This window comes from Coregonus lavaretus (assembly GCF_964263955.1).
Source record: "Coregonus lavaretus genome assembly, chromosome: 1".
NCBI classification, from domain to species: Eukaryota; Metazoa; Chordata; class Actinopteri; order Salmoniformes; family Salmonidae; genus Coregonus; species Coregonus lavaretus.
In genome coordinates, this window is record NC_139988.1 from 24,329,434 (window position 1) to 24,350,475 (window position 21,042).

The 21,042-nt window shown below is 46.2% G+C and overlaps 1 protein-coding gene across 1 annotated transcript in view; it reads right to left on the bottom strand.

Moving 5' to 3' along the window:
- Nucleotides 1–21,042, bottom strand: part of hk1 (hexokinase 1) — a 44,992-nt gene that overhangs the window by 17,796 nt on the left and 6,154 nt on the right. Inside the window, exons 3-6 of the mRNA XM_084171002.1 lie at nt 1,851–1,999; nt 1,576–1,695; nt 1,359–1,454; nt 865–964 (exon numbers count right to left, since the gene is read on the bottom strand). Of these exons, the coding sequence (XP_084027128.1) occupies nt 865–964; nt 1,359–1,454; nt 1,576–1,695; nt 1,851–1,999 (465 nt within the window). The remainder of the gene's footprint in view (nt 1–864; nt 965–1,358; nt 1,455–1,575; nt 1,696–1,850; nt 2,000–21,042) is intronic.

Below are 21,042 nucleotides of genomic sequence, written 5' to 3' on the forward strand. Positions count from 1 at the left end.
CCTCACGACGCCAGGACAGCGGAGTCACTCACCACCTTCCGGAGACATTTGAAACCCCACCTCTTTAAAGAATACCTGGGATAGGATAAAGTAATCATTCTACCCCCCCCCCCCCTTTACTCCAAAACTTTGTAAAGTGGTTATCACACTGGCTATAAGGTGAATGCACCTATTTGTAAGTCGCTCTGGATAAGAGCGTCTGCTAAATGACGTAAATGTAAATGTAAATGAACATCTCACGGAGCACCATTAAATCCATTATTAAAAAATTGAAAGAATATGGCACCACAACAAACCTGCCAAGAGAGGGCCGCCCACCAAGACTTACGGACCAGGCAAGGAGGGCATTAATCAGAGAGGCAACAAAGAGACCAAAGATAAACCTGAAGGAGTTGCAAAGCTCCACAGCGGAGATTGGAATATCTGTCCATAGGACCACTTTAAGCCGTACAAGCCGGGGGGGGGGGGGGGGGGGGGGGGGGGGGGGGGGGGGGGGGGGGGGGGGGGGGGGGGGGGTAGTTATGCACGCTCAGGTTTTCTGTTTTTTTGTCTTATTTCTTGTTTGTTTCACAAGAAAAAATATTTTGCATCTTCAAAGTGGTAGGCATGTTGTGTAAATCAAATGATACAAACCCCCAAAAAATCCCTTTTAATTCCAGGCTGTAAGGCAACAAAATAGGAAAAATGCGAAGGGGGGTGAATACTTTCGCAAGCCACTGTTTAAGTAGCCTTCGTCATTCTTCAGAGGTGGAACCTAAACGTGCATTTCCTCTCTAAAACAGGAAATTACATTGAAATAGTGGCGTCAACTTCCTCTGGGGGAGGTCTTTTAATGGTCTGGTGGGAGGTAAATGGATTTCATACCTATGATGATACCAACTTCACAACGCTGGTCATCAAAGCCACAGGTCATCATGGTTCCAACTGTGTCATTGACCACTGCCATGATGTCTGCTTCATAGTCCTAAAAAGCACAGGGTTACAATTATACAACCATGGTGCAACAGATTTCTTTCTAATCATTGCTTATGACTGAACTTCCCACTGGGCAGAGACATCAGTTCAACATCTAGTTTTGATTTACATTTGGTTGAGTTGTCAACTAACGTGAATTCAATGTGAAATCAACCAAAAATGTCACCCTGTCATTGGATTTAGGTTAAAAGTTGGGTGAAATAAAAATTCCCTTACATTGATTACTTTTTGCAATTCCAATCAGTTTTCCACGTTGATTCAACGTCATCATATTGTATTTTGGGGTTAAAATGATGTGGAAACAATGTTGATTCAACCAGTTTTTGCCCAGTGGGTTCATTGTCATTGCATTAGGCAAGTGTGATTAAAAACATCAAACCTACCCCACGTTTTTTGATGGCCTTGTTCAGAAGAGTCACAACGTCCATTCCCTCAACTCCACTGGCTTTAAAGCGTTTTGTCCAAGTGAGCAAATAACTCTACAAAAGACAAACAGGCAGCTAGACTAAAGATCACTGATAGTATGATAAGATCTGTCTTCAAAACTGAAGCTGATACTCTCTCAGGTGTACGGTACAATTGGCTTGTTCATTCTCTCACCTCATTCAGTTTGGTTTGTGCACAGGGGAATGAGAAGGTGAAGCCGACTGAAAGCTTCTTATCCTTGATATTCTGCTTCTCCATGAAGTCACCCAGGCACTCTGCAACATGATCAAACAGCTGAAAGGGAAAGGAAAATAATTAAGTTAGGGATGGTTATCTCGAAAGCAATCTATACACAAGGAGAGACTGCAATGCACACTTTGGCTTTAATTCCCTAGCCACTAGACTTTTAGACATTTATATATGGTAGGAGTTTGAAAGGTACCCCGTACCCGAGTGCCGCTGCCATGGATGATGTCCTCTGGAGTGTCATAGATCTGGCTCTCCATCTGAACCGTCTGCTTCTTCTCATGGGACACCTTCACTCGCAGGATGCGGAAGGCCGAGCCTCCCAGATCCAGAGCAATGAAGTCCCCCTTCTCTGTAACAAGCATAAAAATATGCATGTGGTCACATCAAGCAAATATGTGAACAGTGAACAGAGGCATCATGTCCACTGAAACAGAAGGGGGAACATACTGATCGAGGTATGTGTATGACAGTACTACAGTCAACAGTGAATATGTTTACATGCCCAGTAATAATTAGATATTAAACTGATTATGGCAGTAGGCAGATTTTGCAATAGTCATGTAAACACCTTACTCTGCTTATCTTAATAGGCGTTAGGTCAAAATCGAAGTAAGCATACGCCGATTAAAACACCTGCTTTTCTGAGCAATCTTTCGAATTATTAGGACATGTGAACACCTTAAATCGGCTTTCCAGCAGTGTATTTGATCTGCGCATGTGCTAGCACCAGCCGAGCAAGCCTCCCTCTTTAGCGCGAGTGAAGTGAGTTCAGAATAACTGAATGTATGCATCTTATAAGTAGTTTTCACATTTTTTTATTTTATTTTATTTCACCTTTATTTAACCAGGTAAGGCAGTTGAGAACAAGTTCTCATTTACAACTGCGACCTGGCCAAGATAAAGCAAAGCAGTGCGATAAAAACAACAACAACACAGAGTTACACATGGGATAAAACAAAACATACAGTCAATAACACAATAGTAAATCTATATACAGTGTGTGCAAATGTAGTAAGTTATGGAGGTAAGGCAATAAATAGGCCATAGTGCAAAATAATTACAATTTAGTATTAACACTGGAGTGATAGATGTGCAGAAGAAGATGTGCAAATAGAGATACTGGGGTGCAAATGAGCAAAGTAAATAACAATATGGGGATGAGGTAGTTGGGTGGGCTAATTACAGATGGGCTGTGTACAGGTGCAGTGATCGGTAAGCTGCTCTGACAACGGATGCTTAAAGTTAGTGAGGGAGATAAGAGTCTCCAGCTTCAGAGATTTTTGCAGTTCGTTCCAGTCATTAGCAGCAGAGAACTGGAAGGAATGGCGGCCAAAGGAGGTGTTGGCTTTGGGGATGACCAGTGAGATACACCTGCTGGAGCTCATACTACGGGTGGGTGTTGCTATGGTGACCAATGAGCTAAGATAAGGCAGGGATTTGCCTAGCAGTGATTTATAGATGACCTGGAGCCAGTGGGTTTGGCGACGAATATGTAGTGAGGGCCAGCCAACAAGAGCGTACAGGTCACAATGGTGGGTAGTATTGTGACACTCTGGCTCCATAGACTTTGATATTTGAGCCAGGGTTGTTCATTTTCGTTTGTTTGAGGGTATTTCTATGTTGGGGATCTAGTTGTTTCATTTCTATGTTTGGGTTTTGTGCTTGTTTAGTCATATGACTCCCAATCGGAGGTAACGAGTGTCAGCTGTCGGCTCGTTATCTCTGATTGGGAGCCATATATATTCTGTGTGTTTTCTCCTTTGTTTTGTGGGTTATTGTTCCAGTGTTTCTATGTTTCTGTCGGTGTCAGAGGACTTCACGTATCGTCATTTGTTTTGTTTTCTCGTGTTGTGCTTTATTTAATAAAGTCATCATGTTCACTCCACGCGCTGCGTATTGGTCCGCTCCTTTAGACGATCGTGACAGAATAACCCACCATAAAAGGACCAAGCAGCGCGTCCAGGAGCAAAGGGTCTGGACATGGGAGGAACTGTTGGACGGTAAAGGGTCCTGGACTTGGGAGGAGATCCTGGACGGTATGGATCGCCGACCATGGAGCGAGACGGTGGAGAGGCGACGACGAGAGGAGCAACGGCGGCAGCAAGTTTTTCGTCGGAAGGACGAGAGGCAACCCCAAGAAATTTTTGGGGGGGGGCACATGGCTTGGGCAGCTGGGCAGCAGGAGGCTGCCACAGGGAGAAAAGGAGAGAAGGCTAACGGAGTACGGGAGCCATTGGCGAGTGGAAGGAGGGAAGTGTGTGTGGCACGGCGTGAAGGACTGATGTGTGTTGCCAGTCCGGTCCGGCCCGTTCCTGATCCTCGGTTGAGGCCAGTGGTGTGTGTTCCCGGTACGGACCGGCCTGTTCCTACTCCAAGCACCAGGTCCACGGTGTGCTACGCCAGTCCGGTCCGGCCTATTCCGGCCACTCGCACCAGGGATGCGGTGCGCGTCGCCAGCCCGGCCCGGCCTGTTCCGGCCACTCGCACCAGGGATACGGTGCGCGTCGCCAGCTCAGCCCGGCCTGTTCCTACTCCACGCACCAGGGATACGGTGCGCTTCGCCAGCCCAGCCCGGCCTGTTCCTACTCCACGCACCAGGGATACGGTGCGCTTCGCCAGCCCGGCCCGGCCTGTTCCGGCCACTCGCACCAGGGATACGGTGCGCGTCGCCAGCCCAGCCCGGCCTGTTCCTGCTCTCCGCACTAGGCGTGAGGTGAGTCCCCAGGGTCCAGCATGCCCTGTTCCGGCTCCCCGCACTAGGCGTTATGGGAGTCCCCAGGGTCCAGCATGCCCTGTTCCGACTCCCCGCACTAGCCCTGAGATGCGTGTCCTCAGCCCGGTACCTCCAGTTCCGGCACCACGCATCAGGCCTGCGGTGCGTCCCCAGGGCCAAGCATGCCCTGTTGCTGCTTCCCGCACTAGCCCTGAGATGCGTGTCCTCAGCCCGGTACCTCCAGTTCCGGCACCACGCATCAGGCCTACGGTGCGTCCCCAGGGTCCAGCATGCCCTGTTGCTTCTCCCCGCACTAGCCCTGAGATGCGTGTCCTCAGCCCGGTACCTCCTGTTCCGGCACCACGCACCAGGCCTACGATGCGCCTCAGACGGCCAGAGTCTGCCGTCTGCCCAACGGGGCCTGAACTGCCCGTCTGCCCAAAGCCTGCAAAGCCGCCCGTCTGCCATGAGCCATCAGAGCCGTCCGCCAGACCGGAGCCGCTAGAGCCTTCCGCCAGACAGGATCAGCCAGAGCCTTCCGCCAGACAGGATCAGCCAGAGCCTTCTGCCAGACAGGATCAGCCAGAGCCTTCTGCCAGACAGGATCAGCCAGAGCCTTCTGCCAGACAGGATCAGCCAGAGCCTTCCGCCAGACAGGATCAGCCAGATCCGTCAGTCGGCCATGAGCAGCCAGATCCGTCAGCCAGCCATGAGCAGCCAGATCCGTCAGCCAGCCATGAGCAGCCAGATCCGTCAGCCAGCCATGAGCAGCCAGATCCGTCAGCCAGCCATGAGCAGCCAGATCCGTCAGCCAGCCATGAGCAGCCAGATCCGTCAGCCAGCCATGAGCAGCCAGATCCGTCAGCCAGCCATGAGCAGCCAGATCCGTTAGCCAGCCATGAGCAGCCAGATCCGTCAGCCAGCCATGAGCCGTCCAGCCAGGATCCGCCAGAGCCGTCCAGCCAGGATCCGCCAGAGCCGTCCAGCCGGGATCCGCCAGAGCCGTCCAGCCGGGATCCGTCAGAGCCGTCCAGCCAGGATCCGCCAGCCAGCCAGGATCCGCCAGAGCCAGCCAGCCAGGATCCGCCATTTAGTCAGGTGCTGCCCCTTAGCTCGGTGTTGCTCCTTATCCTGGTGCTGTCCCTTATCCTGGTGCTGTCCCTTAGCCTGGTACTGCCCCTTAGTCCGGTACTGCCCCTTAGTCCGGTACTGCCCCGTAGTCCGGTGCTGCCCCTTAGTCCGGTGCTGCCCCTTAGCCCGGTGCTGCCCCTTGTCCCGGTGCTGCCCCTTATCCCGGTGCTGCCCCTTATCCCGGTGCTGCCCCTTAGGCCGATGCTGCCCCTTAGTCCGGTGTTGCCCCTTAGTCCAGGTGGGGTTAGTTGGAGGGTGGTCATTGGGAGGAGGCTACCGAAGCAGGTTGTGACTGTGGTGGGGTGGGGATCACGACCGGGGCCAGAGCCGCCACCGTGGACAGACGCCCACCCAGACCCTCCCCTAGTCCTGATGTTGGTGCGCCCGGAGTTCGCACCTTTAGGGGGGGGTACTGTGACACTCTGGCTCCATAGACTTTGATATTTGAGCCAGGGTTGTTCATTTTCGTTTGTTTGAGGGTATTTCTATGTTGGGGATCTAGTTGTTTCATTTCTATGTTTGGGTTTTGTGCTTGTTTAGTCATATGACTCCCAATCGGAGGTAACGAGTGTCAGCTGTCGGCTCGTTATCTCTGATTGGGAGCCATATATATTCTGTGTGTTTTCTCCTTTGTTTTGTGGGTTATTGTTCCAGTGTTTCTATGTTTCTGTCGGTGTCAGAGGACTTCACGTATCGTCATTTGTTTTGTTTTCTCGTGTTGTGCTTTATTTAATAAAGTCATCATGTTCACTCCACGCGCTGCGTATTGGTCCGCTCCTTTAGACGATCGCGACAAGTATATGGGGCTTTGGTGACAAAACGGATGGCACTGTGATAGACTACATCATATTTGCTGAGTAGAGTGTTGGAGGCTATTTTGTAAATGACATCGCCGAAGTCAAGGATTGGTAGGATAGTCCGTTTTACGAGGGCATGTTTGGCAGCATGAGTGAAGGAGGATTTGTTGCGAAATAGGAAGCCGATTCTAGATTTAACTTTGGATTGGAGATGCTTAATGTGAGTCTGGAAGGAGAGTTTACGGTCTAACCAGACACTTAGGTATTTGTAGTTGTCCACATATTCTAAGTCAGACCCGCAAAGAGTAGTGATTCTAGTTGGGCAGGCGGGTGCAAGCAGCGTTCGATTGAAGAGCATGCATTTAGTTTTACTAGCGTTTAAGAGCAGTTGGAGGCTACGGAAGGAGTGTTGTATGGCATTGAAGCTCATTTGGAGGTTTGTTAACAGTGTCCAATGAAGGGCCAGATGTATACTAAATGGTGTCGTCTGCGTAGAGGTGGATCTGAGAGTCACCAGCAGCAAGAGCGACATCATTGATATACACAGAGAATAGAGTCGGCCCGAGAATTGAACCCTGTGGCACCCCCATAGAGACTGCCAGAGGTCCAGACAACAGGCCCTCCGATTTGACACATTGAGCTCTATCTGAGAAGTAGTTGGTGAACCAGGCGAGGCAGTCATTTGAGAAACCAAGGCTATTTAGTCGGGCAATAAGAATGTGGTGATTGACAGAGTCGAAAGCCTTGGCCAGGTCGATGAAGACGGCTGCACAGTATTGTCTTTTATTGATCGCGGTTATAATATCGTTTAGGACCTTTAACGTGGCTGAGGTGCACCCATGACCAGCTCGGAAAGCAGATTGCATAGCGGAGAAGGTACGGTGGGATTCGAAATGGACGGTGATCTGTTTGTTAACTTGGCTTTCAAATACTTTCGAAAGGCAGGGCAGGATGGATATAGGTCTGTAACAGTTTGGATCTAGAGTGTCACCCCCTTTGAAGAGGGGGATGACCGCGGCAGCTTTCCAATCTCTGGGGATCTCAGATGGTACGAAAGAGAGGTTGAACAGGCTAGTAATAGGGGTTGCTACAATTTCGGCTGCTAATTTTAGAAAGAAAGGGTCCAGATTGTCTAGCCCAGCTGATTCGTCCAGATTTTGCAGCTCTTTCAGAACATCAGCTACAGTGGGGGAAAAAAGTATTTAGTCAGCCACCAATTGTGAAAGTTCTCCCACTTAAAAAGATGAGAGAGGCCTGTAAATTTCATCATAGGTACACGTCAACTATGCCAGACAAATTGAGAAGAAAAAAAATCCAGAAAATCACATTGTAGGATTTTTAATGAATTTATTTGCAAATTATGGTGGAAAATAAGTATTTGGTCACCTACCAACAAGCAAGATTTCTGGCTCTCACAGACCTGTAACTTCTTCTTTAAGAGGCTCCTCTGTCCTCCACTCGTTACCTGTATTAATGGCACCTGTTTGAACTTGTTATCAGTATAAAAGACACCTGTCCACAACCTCAAACAGTCACACTCCAAACTCCACTATGGCCAAGACCAAAGAGCTGTCAAAGGACACCAGAAACAAAATTGTAGACCTGCACCAGGCTGGGAAGACTGAATCTGCAATAGGTAAGCAGCTTGGTTTGAAGAAATCAACTGTGGGAGCAATTATTAGGAAATGGAAGACATACAAGACCACTGATAATCTCCCTCGATCTGGGGCTCCACGCAAGATCTCACCCCGTGGGGTCAAAATGATCACAAGAACGGTGAGCAAAAATCCCAGAACCACACGGGGGGACCTAGTGAATGACCTGCAGAGAGCTGGGACCAAAGTAACAAAGCCTACCATCAGTAACACACTACGCCGCCAGGGACTCAAATCCTGCAGTGCGAGACGTGTCCCCCTGCTTAAGCCAGTACATGTCCAGGCCCGTCTGAAGTTTGCTAGAGTGCATTTGGATGATCCAGAAGAGGATTGGGAGAATGTCATATGGTCAGATGAAACCAAAATATAACTTTTTGGTAAAAACTCAACTCGTCGTGTTTGGAGGACAAAGAATGCTGAGTTGCATCCAAAGAACACCATACCTACTGTGAAGCATGGGGGTGGAAACATCATGCTTTGGGGCTGTTTTTCTGCAAAGGGACCAGGACGACTGATCCGTGTAAAGGAAAGAATGAATGGGGCCATGTATTGTGAGATTTTGAGTGAAAACCTCCTTCCATCAGCAAGGACATTGAAGATGAAACGTGGCTGGGTCTTTCAGCATGACAATGATCCCAAACACACCGCCCGGGCAACGAAGGAGTGGCTTCGTAAGAAGCATTTCAAGGTCCTGGAGTGGCCTAGCCAGTCTCCAGATCTCAACCCCATAGAAAATCTTTGGAGGGAGTTGAAAGTCCGTGTTGCCCAGCGACAGCCCCAAAACATCACTGCTCTAGAGGAGATCTGCATGGAGGAATGGGACAAAATACCAGCAACAGTGTGTGAAAACCTTGTGAAGACTTACAGAAAACGTTTGACCTGTGTCATTGCCAACAAAGGGTATATAACAAAGTATTGAGAAACTTTTGTTATTGACCAAATACTTATTTTCCACCATAATTTGCAAATAAATTCATAAAAAATCCTACAATGTGATTTTCTGGAAAACATTTTCTTATTTTGCACAATTGGTGGCTGACTAAATTATTGTTTTCCCCACTGTATCTGAATTTGGGTGAAGGAGAAGCGGGTGTAGAGCTGGTGGCCGGGGTAGGGGTAGCCAGGTGGAAAGCATGGCCAGCCGTAGCAAAATGCTTATTGAAATTCTTGATTATCGTAGATTTATCAGTGGTGACAGTGTTTCCTAGCCTCAGTGCAATGGGCAGCTGGGAGGAGGTGCTCTTATTCTCAATGGACTTTACAGTGTCCCAAAACTTTTTGGAGTTAGTGCTACAGGATGCACATTTCTGTTTGAAAAAATATAGCGTTTGCTTTCCTAACTGCTTGTGTATATTGGTTCCTGACTTCCCTGAAAAGTTGCATATCGTGGGGGCTGTTCGATGCTAATGCAGTACGCCACAGGATGTTTTTGTGCTGGTCAAGGGCAGTTAAGTCTGGGGTGAACCAGGGGCTATATCTGTTCTTAGTTCTGATTTTTTTGAATGGGGCATGCTTATTTAAGATGGAGAGGAAAGCACTTTTAAAGAACAACCAGGCATCCTCTACTGACAGAATGAGGTCAATATCCATCCAGGATACCCGGGCCAGGTCCATTAGAAAGGCCTGCTCGCTGAAGTGTTTCAGGGAGCGTTTGACTGTGATGAGGGGTGGTCGTTTGACCGCAGACCCATTACAGACGCAGGCAATGAGGCAGTGATCGCTGAGATCCTGGTTGAAGACAGCGGAGGTGTATTTAGAGGGTAAATTAGTCAGGATGATATCTATGAGGGTGCACATGTTTACGGATTTAGGGTTGTACCTGGTAGGTTCCTTGATAATTTGTGTGAGATTGAGGGCATCTAGTTTAGATTGTAGGACGGCCGGGGTGTTAAGCATATCCCAGTTTAGGTCACCAAGCAGTACGAACTCTGAGGATAGATGGGGGGCAATCAATTCACATATGGTGTCCAGGGCACAGCTGGGGGCTGAGGGGGGTCTGTAGCAAGTGGCAACAGTGATAGACTTATTTCTGGAGAGGTGGATTTTTAGACGTAGAAGCTCAAACTGTTTGGGCACAGACCTGGATAGTATGATAGAGCTCTGCAGGCTATATCTCTACAGTAGATTGCAACTCCGTCCCCTTTGGCAGTTCTATCTAGACGGAAAATGTTGTAGTTGGGGATGGAAATGTCAGAGTTTTTGGTGGTCTTCCTAAGCCAGGATTCAGACACTGTTAGAACATCAGGGTTGGCGGAGTGTGCTAACGCAGTGAGTAACTAAAACTTAGGGAGGAGGCTTCTGATGTTAACATGCAAAATACCAAGGCTTTTACGGTTACAGAAGTCAACAAGTGATAGCGCCTGGGGAGTAGGAGTGATATTGGGGGCTACAGGGCCTGGGTTAACCTCTACATCACCAGAGGAACAGAGGAGGAGTAGAATAAGGATACGGCTAAAGGCTTTAAGAACTGGTCTTCTAGTGCGTTGGGTACAGAGAATAAAAGGGGCAGATTTCCGGGCGTTGTAGAATAGATTCAGGGCATTATGTACAGACAAGGATATGGAAGGATATGAGTACAGTGGAGGTAAACTTAAGCGTTGGGTAACGATGAACGAGATAGCATCACTGGAGGTACTGATTGAGCAGGTCTCCGCGTGTATGGGGGTGCGACAAAGGAGCTCTCTGAGGCTGGTTGAGCGGGACTGGGGGCTCTACAGTGAAATTGTATACTAAGAACTAACCGGAACAGCGATAGGCAAGGCATATTGACATGGGCAAGAGGCATAAAGCAATCACAGGTGTTATTCCAGAGAGCTAAGACAACAACTGGTAATGGCGACGAAAGTTTGGGCTGAGGCTAAACAGATAAACAGGACAGATAAACAGGAGGGGGTACCTTGTAAAGGAATAGTCCAGCAGGCATCAGCTGTGCAGCTGAGTGATCATAAGGTCCAGTGAATAGCAATAGGTGAGACCGGGAGCAGTTCGAATGGCTGCTACAGCACATGCGAGCAGGAAGCACGGCTGTTGATTGCGTGTGCTAGCAGGCCGGGGCTAGCAGATGGATCTTCATGGTCGTCGCAACGGGAAGCCTGTTGAAACCACATCAGACGATTACGTCGGCAGACCAGTCGTGATGGATCGGCGGGGCTCCGTGTCGACACTAGGAGGTCCCGTCCGGTTGACAGAGAGGTAGATAGCCGGGAGATGGGTCTGGCTCGAGGCTAGCTCAAGGCTAACTGGTGCTTGCTTCGGGGGCGGTGGTGATTAGCCAACAACATCCATTCAGTTGCAGCTAGCTAGTTGCGATGATCCGGTGTTAAGGTCCAGTGATTCAGTGATTCCGGCAGAATATCCGATATGTTCTTGGTCGATAGCGCGCTGTGCAGACAGTGCAGACTGGCCAATAATAGTCCAGGCTAGAGCTGGCTGGTAGGTTGTGCAGGCCACGGACAATGGTGAAAACCGCTAATGGTGGCTAATAGCAAGTAGCTAGTTAGCTAGTTAGCTGGCTAGCTGGCTAGTTTCAACTGGAGGTTCTGGATAAAAAGGTCAAATAAATAATAGAATCCGTTCCACATTGGGTGAGGCGGGTTGCAGGAAAGTATATTTAGTTGAAGGATGAAAGTGTGATTGAGAAATATATACGAAAGAGACAAAAAAACAAAAAAATGGCTATTTTCACGGACACACTACAGAGTACACGACCGCACTGCTACGCCATCTTGGATCAGACATACATATGTCCGAACTCAGGTATGTGAGAATGCTGTTCATTGACTATAGCTCAGCGTTCAACACCATTGTCCCCTCCAAGCTCATCACCAAGCTTAGGACTCTGGATCTGAACATCTCCCTCTGCAATTGGATCCTGGACTTCCTGACGGGCCGACCCCTGGTGGTGAGGGTAGGCAACATCACCTCCGCCATGCTGACCATCAACACAGGGGCCCCACAGGGGTGTGTGCTTTGTCCCCACCTGTACTCCCTGTTCACCAACGACTGCGTGGCCACGCATGACTCCAACACCATCATCAAGTTTGCTGACGACACGACGTGGTAAGCCTAATCACCGGCAACGATGAGTCAGCCTACAGAGGGAGGTCAGTGACCTGGCAGTGTGGTGCCAGAACAACAACCTCTCCCTCAACGTCAGTAAGACCAAGGAGCTGATCATGGACTACAGGAAATGGGGGGGCGAGTATGCCCCCATCCACATCTACGGGTCTGCAGTGGAGCAGGTCGAGAGCTTCAAGTTCCTCGGTGTCCAAATCACTAAAGGCTTAAAATGGTCCAAACACACATGCACAGTCGTGAAGAAGGCGCGATAGCCCCAGGAGGTTGAAAAAGTTTGGCATGGGCCCTCAAATCCTCAAGAAGTTCTACTACTGTACCATTGAGAGCATCTTGACTGGCTGCATCACTGCCTGGAATGGCAATAGCACCGCCCTCAATCGCATGGCGCTACAGAGGGTGGTGCAGACAGCCCAGTACATCCAGGACATCTATATCAGGCGGTGTGGAAGGAAGGCCCAGGAAAATCGTTAAAGACTCCAACCACCCAAGCTATGGACTATTCTCTCTGCTTCCGCATGGCAAGTGGTACTGGTGAATCAAGTCTGACACCAACAGGCTCTTGAACAGCTTCTATCCCCAGACAATAACACTGATAAATAGCTAACAAAATAGATACATAGACTGTCTGAGTTAACCTTGTATCTTTATTGATATTTTATTTTTGCACCGTATCTATGCACACTCACAGGGCCCTACACACTCACACACACACTCACTCCATCATCTGCTCATTCACACATAATATGCACATACAGTGGATTCGGAAATGATTCAGGCCCCTTGACTTTTTCCACATTTTGTTACGTTACAGCCTTATTCTAAAATGGATTAAATTATTTGTTTTCCTCATCAATCTACACACAATACCCCATAATTACAAAGTGAAAAAAGGTTTTTAGAATTTTTTGCAAATGTATAAAACAAAAACAAAAAACATAATCAACTTATTTACATAAGTATTCAGACTCTTTGCTATGAGACTCGAAATTGAGTTCAGGTGCATCCTGTTTACATTGATTATCCTTGAGATGTTTCTACAAATTGATTGGAGTCCACCTGTGGTAAATTCAATTGATTGGACATGATTTGGAAAGGCACACACCTGTCTATATAAGGTCCCACAGTTGACAGTGCATGTCAGAGCAAAAACCAAGCCATGAGGTCAAAGGAATTGTCCGTAGAGCTCCAAAACAGGATTGTGTCGAGGATCAGATCTGGGGAAGGGGCCCCAAAAATGTATGCAGCATTGAAGGTCACCAAGAACACAGTGGCCATCATTCTTAAATGGGATAACCTTCCAGAAGGACAACCATCTCTGCAGCACTCCACCAATCAGGCCTTTATAGTAGAATGGCCAGACGGAAGCCACTCCTCAGTAAAAGGCACATGACAGCCCGCTTGGAGTTTGCCAAAAGGAACCTAAAGACTCTGAGACCATGAGAAACTTTGGTCTGATGAAACCAAGATTGAACTCTTTGGCCTGAATGCCAAGCGTCACGTCTGGAGGAAACCTGGCACCATCCCTACGGTGAAGCATGGTGGTGGCAACATCATGCTGTGGGGATGTTTTAAAGCGGCAAGGACTGAGAGACTAGTCAGGATCGAGGGAAAGATGAACGGAGAAAAGTACAGAGAGCTCCTTGATGAAAACCTGCTCCAGAGCGCTCAGGACCTCAGACTGGGGCGAAGGTTCACCTTCCAACAGGACACCAACCCTAAGCACACAGCCAAGACAACGCAGGAGTGGCTTCGGGACAAGTCTCTGAATGTCCTTGAGAGCCCCAGCCAGAGCCCGGACTTGAACCAGATCAAACATCTCTGGAGGGACCTGAAAATAGCTGTGCAGCGATGCTCCCCATCCAACCTGACAGCTTGAGAGGATCTGCAGAGAAGAATGGGAGAAACTCCCTAAATACAGGTGTGCGAAGCTTGTAGCGTCATACCCAAGAAGACTTGAGGCTGTAATCGCTGCCAAAGGTGCTTCAACAAAGTACTGAGTAAAGGGTCTGAATACTTATGTAAATGTAATATTTCAGGGTTTTCTTCTTTATCAATTTGCAAAAATGTCAAAAAACCTGTTTTTGCTTTGTCATTATGGGTTATTGTGTGTAGATTAATGAGGAAATGTATTTATTTCATTAATTTTAGAATAAGGCTGTAACGTAACAAAATGTAACGTAACAAAATGTACTGTAACAAACGGGGTCTTAATACTTTCCGAATGCACTGTACATTTATACTGACTCTACACACACGTACACCCACTCACATACAAGCTGCTTCTACTCTGTTTATCTTATATCCTGTTGCCTAGTAACCTTACCCATATACATGTCTACCTCCATCACTCCAGTATATGGTATTGGAACTGACCTACTTACTTATTGTGTTCTTCATATTTCTTCTTATTTCTCATGTTTTTTCTAGTATTACATTGTTATTGATTATTGCATTGTTGGGTTTTGAGTTTGCAAGAAAGGCATTTCATTGTACTTGTGCATGTGACATTAAAACTTGAAAACTAGGTAGCCTGATTTCAGATGTGTCAATGTAAACAGGATTATTAGGGAAATCGTTCTTCTTGTAAAGCATGTAAACGTTTTAATTAAGCTATTACATTAATCTGACTATCCACAATAATCACATTATTGTGTGCATGTAACAGTACTCAGTAACTCAAATCTTTGTGTTGCCCAATGATTGTCATGTCTGGGCTGACTACCCTTGGCATTGCCATGCAATAGTATATCAGATGTAATTTTGTCAAAAGCTCCTGGCTCTTGCCAAAAATCCACTCTACCGGGAAAGACAGTTTCACACTGTCTTGAGAACATGTTACAATTAAAGCAGTAGTAGTTTTATGGTCATGACAACTTATCTTTTGTAAACCAAAGGAACTGAAAAGTAAAATAAAAAAAAAGAGGGAATGCAAACAATGAACCGTAAAGGCCTACTGCATATAATCTCTTACGTCATTAGCTAACACACTCACAGTGTGATTTATTTCACTTTTGCTCTGATTTACTTCAAAGTGATGGTCTGATGATATGCTTTTTTTTTTTTTTTTACATCTAATCCTGATACTAAAACACTGAGTGCAGACAGATTATCAACCTCATTTGCCCTACTGCTGTCACCTGACAACAAGAACATATCATTGCTAGTTGGCTATCTGCTATTATTCGAACTATGCCAAATTGGTCTTCTGATGGGAGAAAGTCAGAAAGCTTCACCGACCACTCGCCACTGAATTGCACTTTCCTGATAGGATGTTAATAGATGCTGTTTTAGCCTACCGGTAGTTGATTAATTAGGTTGTGATTGCTCTACACAATTGCACACAACATCAGTGTAGCGTAGCAACAGTATGTCAAAAACCCATTAGACTTCCTCCACTGCTTGCTTGTTAATAAATGAACAAATATTTAACCAGTGCCTGGCGGACACTTTCATTGCTCCAGTTCACATTGCTCCTTCTAATCAAACTTAGAATTGAAGAACACATACAAAGCAGCATGCGGTTAGCTAATGCAGCAGTTTTACAATAGGAATGGAGGGTTTAGGGTGCACAGTAGGCCTATGCCAATACTCAAGGACAATTATAATTTGAACATATCAGGAACACATGACAAACAAATCCAAATCATTGAACCAATCAACCACAATATCATCCAATGGCAGGATGACCGTAAGATGTAAACATGACCTAATAAGGTTTTGTGTTAGAACCACTCTGTTAGGAGTACTGTAAGAGCCAGACATTATGTCACGTGTCAAACTCATTCCACGAAATGCAGAGTGTCTGTGGGTTTTCACTCCTCCCTTGGACTTGATTGATGAATTAAAGTGACTAATTAGTAAGGAACTCCCCTCACCTGGTTGTCTAGGTCTTAATTGAAAGGAAAAAGGAAAAACCAGCAAACACTTGGCCCTCCATGGAATGAGTTTGACACCCTTGCATTATGTGACCTTAGTAGATAGTGGAGCCTTGACATCTGTGTGAGGGCAGAGCAGGGACGTCCGGGTTATTGCTTGGCCTTATTGCATTCTCTCACTGTGGCCCTGGTGTGAATGAGAGCAGAAATCAGCGGCCTGGATGATACTTTTCACAGTAACAGTAGGAGTCTTAAAGACCACTAAATAAACCATACTCTGTGCACTGTATGGGCTCTTGTCAGTTTATTTACAATGCCTATCTTTATTAGTATCGTATTCCTTAAAATGAAGAGGTTGAAAATCACATGAAAGTATAGATAGCCTAGTAAAAATCATATTTTTAAATCTTATTCTCCACTCCCTTCAAGATTTCCTTATGGAATAAATCATTGAAGGGATGCCAAGGGGAGGATTCCTGCTCAAGAATGCAAGGCCACTGCAGGCTCTCAACCATCTTCGCAGTGTACTATGTAGCTAACTATAATTTCAATCTTGGTACAGGGTGATTTCAGAAGTTATTACTGTGTTGTTAAACAGGAATCAAGACTTTCATAGTGATGCTTGTTTAGCTAAAAGATCATCAGGATACAGTATCATGTCACTGACCTTGAAAAACATGGCTGATAGTCATACAGGATCTTAATTTTATAGTTAGCGACCCGTAGCACTGACGTCTGTAGCCATGAAGTGCTTTGAAAGGCTGGTCATGGCTCACATCAACAGCATTATCCCAGAAATCCTAGACCCACTCCAATTTGCATACCGCCCCAACAGATCCACAGATGATGCAATCTCTATTGCACTCCACACTGCCCTTTCCCACCTGGACAAGAGGAACACCTACGTGAGAATGCTATTCATTGACTACAGCTCAGCATTCAACACCATAGTGCCCTCAAAGCTCATCACTAAGCTAAGTATCCTGGGACTAAACACCTCCCTCTGCAACTGGATCCTGGACTTCCTGACGGGCCGCCCCCAGGTGGTAAGGGTAGGTAACAACACATCTGCCACACTGATCCTCAACACGGGGGCCCTTCAGGGGTGCGTGCTCAGTCCCCTCCTGTACTCCCTGTTCACCCATGACTGCATGGCCAGGCACGACTCCAACACCATCATTAAGTTTGCCGACGACACAACAGTGGTAGGCCTGATCACCGACAACGATGAGACAGCCTATAGGGAGGAGGTCAGAGACCTGGCCGTGTGGTGCCAGGATAACAACCTCTCCCTCAACGTGACCAAGACAAAGGAGATGATTGTGGACTACAGGAAAAAAAAGAGGACTGAGCACGCCCCCATTCTCATCGACGGGGCTGTAGTGGAACAGGTTGAGAGCTTCAAGTTCCTTGGTGTCCACATCACCAACGAACTATCATGGTCCAAACACACCAAGACAGTCGTGAAGAGGGCACGACAAAGCCTATTCCCCCTCAGGAGACTGAAAAGATTTGGCATGGGTCCTCAGATCCTCAAAAAAATCTATAGCTGCACCATCGAGAGCATCCTGACTGGTTGCATCACCGCCTGGTATGGCAACTGCTTGGCCTCCGACCGCAAGGCACTACAGAGGGTAGTGCGTACGGCCCAGTACATCACTGGGGCCAAGCTTCCTGCCATCCAGGACCTCTATACCAGGCGGTGTCAGAGGAAGGCCCTCAAAATTGTCAAAGACTCCAGCCACCCTAGTCATAGACTGTTCTCTCTGCTACCGCATGGCAAGCGGTACCGGAGTGCCAAGTCTAGGTCCAAAAGACTTCTCAACAGCTTCTACCCCCAAGCCATAAGACTCCTGAACAGCTAATCATGGCTACCCGGACTATTTGCACTGCCCCCCCACCCCATCATTTTACGCTGCTGCTACTCTGTTAATTATTTATGCATAGTCACTTTAACTCTACCCACATGTACATATTACTTCAACTACCTCAACTAGCCGGTGCCCCCGCACATTGACTCTGCACCGGTACCCCCCTGTATATATACCCTCCCTACTGTTATTTTATTTTACTTCTGCTCTTTTTTTCTCAACACTTACTTTTTTGTTAAAAAATAAATGCACTGTTGGTTAAGGGCTGTAAGTAAGCATTTCACTGTAATGTCTGCACCTGTTGTATTCGGCGCATGTGACCAATAAAATTTGATTTGATTTGATTTGGGAATTTGGTCACTCTTTTGGTTATGTGAATTTCCACTTTGAATTTTCAGACTTGATTTGCCCTAATAAAAAAACGTATCAATCCATACAAAAATGTCCATTAATTATAATCCACATTTCCTGTTGCTGCAGGATTAATGTCCTGCTGTAGCAAACTGGCTAAAATTAAGATCCTATATCTGTAGTGCTCAGTTGGCAGTGATTTTTGTATGAACCGTTAAGCAAATTCAGAGTACATGTAACTATGTTGGTTCGGTAAACCACGCTCACGCATAGCTCTCCAAGATAATGCCTATAGGCTTTAGGTCAATGGGTTAACACAGTCCTGTGGAACAGGAGACCCGGGTTCCAACCCTGTCAGCAACACATAGCCGTTCTACTGATTAAAGATGGTAGAATCAGGCACTGAATGTCTGTGAAAATCTGGAGGTGGGATTATGTGTAATCTGTGATGTAACCACAGGTTTTTGATAGGGTCCTGGAGGGCAAGAATAAAGAATGCTCACCTGCTGCAGCAAAGGCAGATTCAGGGCCAGTTCCAGGTATAAGCAACATAAGCGGTCGCTTAGGGGGCCGCGGACCCCAAAACATATATATATATTTTTTACATTTAGGAACTCAGTCGGGGTCTCAATTTACTATTGAGAGTAAGAACAGTATAATACACCAGGTGCAATTTAGAAATTTGCATCAGCAGTTTTTCTCTTGTTATGTCAGCCACTGACAGTCACAAAATGTTCCATCTCAGCTTACAATTTTTAGATTGGTAGTTAGTTTAGCCAGATATGTAAACTTGTAGGAATCATGGCCGAATACCGAACCTGCACGCAGGGCACATGCCCAGGGGTCCTGACCTCCAGGGGGCCCCCATTGATTTTGTTAGTCAATCTCACTCAGATATCATATTAACATGGCATAAGTCATAACATAATGTATAGAATAGCAGGTAATTAGCTTTAAAACTGCATTTTTTTCTCTCTGCCCCAGGGCAAAATGAGTAGAATTGCATGAAATGTATTATAAAATTGTTACGTTTTCTCTCAGCCACATGGAAATATGTGTAGAACTGCAGAAAACTTGCTTCTAAACTGCAAGATTTTCTCTATGCCCCATAGGAAAATGGGTAGAATTGCAGGAAATTAGCTGTAAAACTTATGCTTCATTTTCAAGTTAGTCAATCAAAAAGTGAATGATCAATCTTCTGCTGCTACTGTAGATTGACAACAGTTGTCACCACATTCTAGCAAAGTTAATAAGTAATGGACACAATATGATGAAATCTTTCATGAATCCAGATTGCTGTATCAGGGACATATATTTTTTTTAATTAAAAGGGTTTGATCTGAATGTTGGCGAGTGCCGCCAACTCATATTGAACTGCCTGAAAGATCATAGGAGAACTGATGAGGTGAGATTGATGAGATTTTGTCCTTTCATATTGGTATAATGAAATGTACGCTACCGGTCAAAAGTTTTAGAACACCTACTCATTCAAGGGTTTTTCTTTATTTTTACTATTTTCTACATTGTAGAATAATAGTGAAGACAACAAAACTATGAAATGACACATATGGAATCATGTAGTAACCAAAAAAGTGTTAAACAAATCATAATATATTTTATATTTGAGATTCTTCGAATAGCCACCCTTTGCCTTGATGACAGCTTTGCACACTCTTGGCATTCTCTCAACCAGCTTCACCTGAAATGCTTTTCCAACAGTCTTGAAGGAGTTCCCACATATGCTGAGCTCTTGTTGGCTGCTTTTCCTTCACTCTGCGGTCCGACTCATCCCAAACCATCTCAATTTGGTTGAGGTCGGGGGATTGTGGAGGCCAGCTCATCTGATGCATCATTCCATCACTCTCCTTCTTGGTAAAATAGCCCTTACACAGCCTGGAGGTGTGTTGGGTCATTGTCCTGTTGAAAAACAAATGATAGTCCCACTAAGCCCAAACCAGATGGGATGGCGTATCGCTGCAGAATGCTGTGGTAGCCATGCTGGTTAAGTGTGCCTTGAATTCTAAATAAATCACAGACAGTGTCACCAGCAAAGCACCCCCACACCATAACACCTCCACGCTTTACGGTGGGTAATACACATGCGGAGATCATCCGTTCACCCAAACCGCGTCTCACAAAGACACGGCGGTTGGAACCAAATTTCCACCGATCTAATGTCCATTGCTCGTGTCTCTTGGCCCAAGCAAGTCCCTTCTTCTTATTGGTGTCCTTTAGTAGTGGTTTCTTTGCAGCAATCGACCATGAAGGCCTGATTCACACAGTCTCCTCTGAACAGTTGATGTTGAGATGTGTCTGTTACTTTAACTCTGTGAAGTATTTATTTGGGCTGCAATTTCTGAGGTTGGTAACTGTAATGAACTTATCCTCTGCAGCAGAGGTAACTCTGGGTCTTCCATTCCTGTGGTGGTCCTCATGAGAGCCAGTTTCATCATAGCGCTTGATGGTTTTTGCAACTGCACTTGAAGAAACTGTAAAATTTCTTGAAATGTTCCGTATTGACTGACCTTCATGTCTTAATGTAATGATGGACTGTCGTTTCTCTTAGCTTATTTGAGCTGTTCTTGCCATAATATGGACTTGGTCTTTTACCAAATAGGGCTATCAGGGCCCATATCCACAAAGCGTCTCAGAGTAGAAAATTGTAAGTGCTGAGAATAGAGACATTTTACTCCTACTCTGATGGGTCAAAATAAAAGTTACGCATGAAGCCATTTACTCATAAGAGTCCCACTTAGTCAAGATATATTTAGGAGGCCACATGAGCTGTCCTAACCAGTTAATAAGAGTTACCAGCAGGTGTCTTGATAATAGCAAAAGGCAGCGAGTCAGTGGTTCCTGCGCTATAGACAGGCAATTGCTTTGGAGTTGAAATTATGTTTTGATATTTATACAGCCTATGAT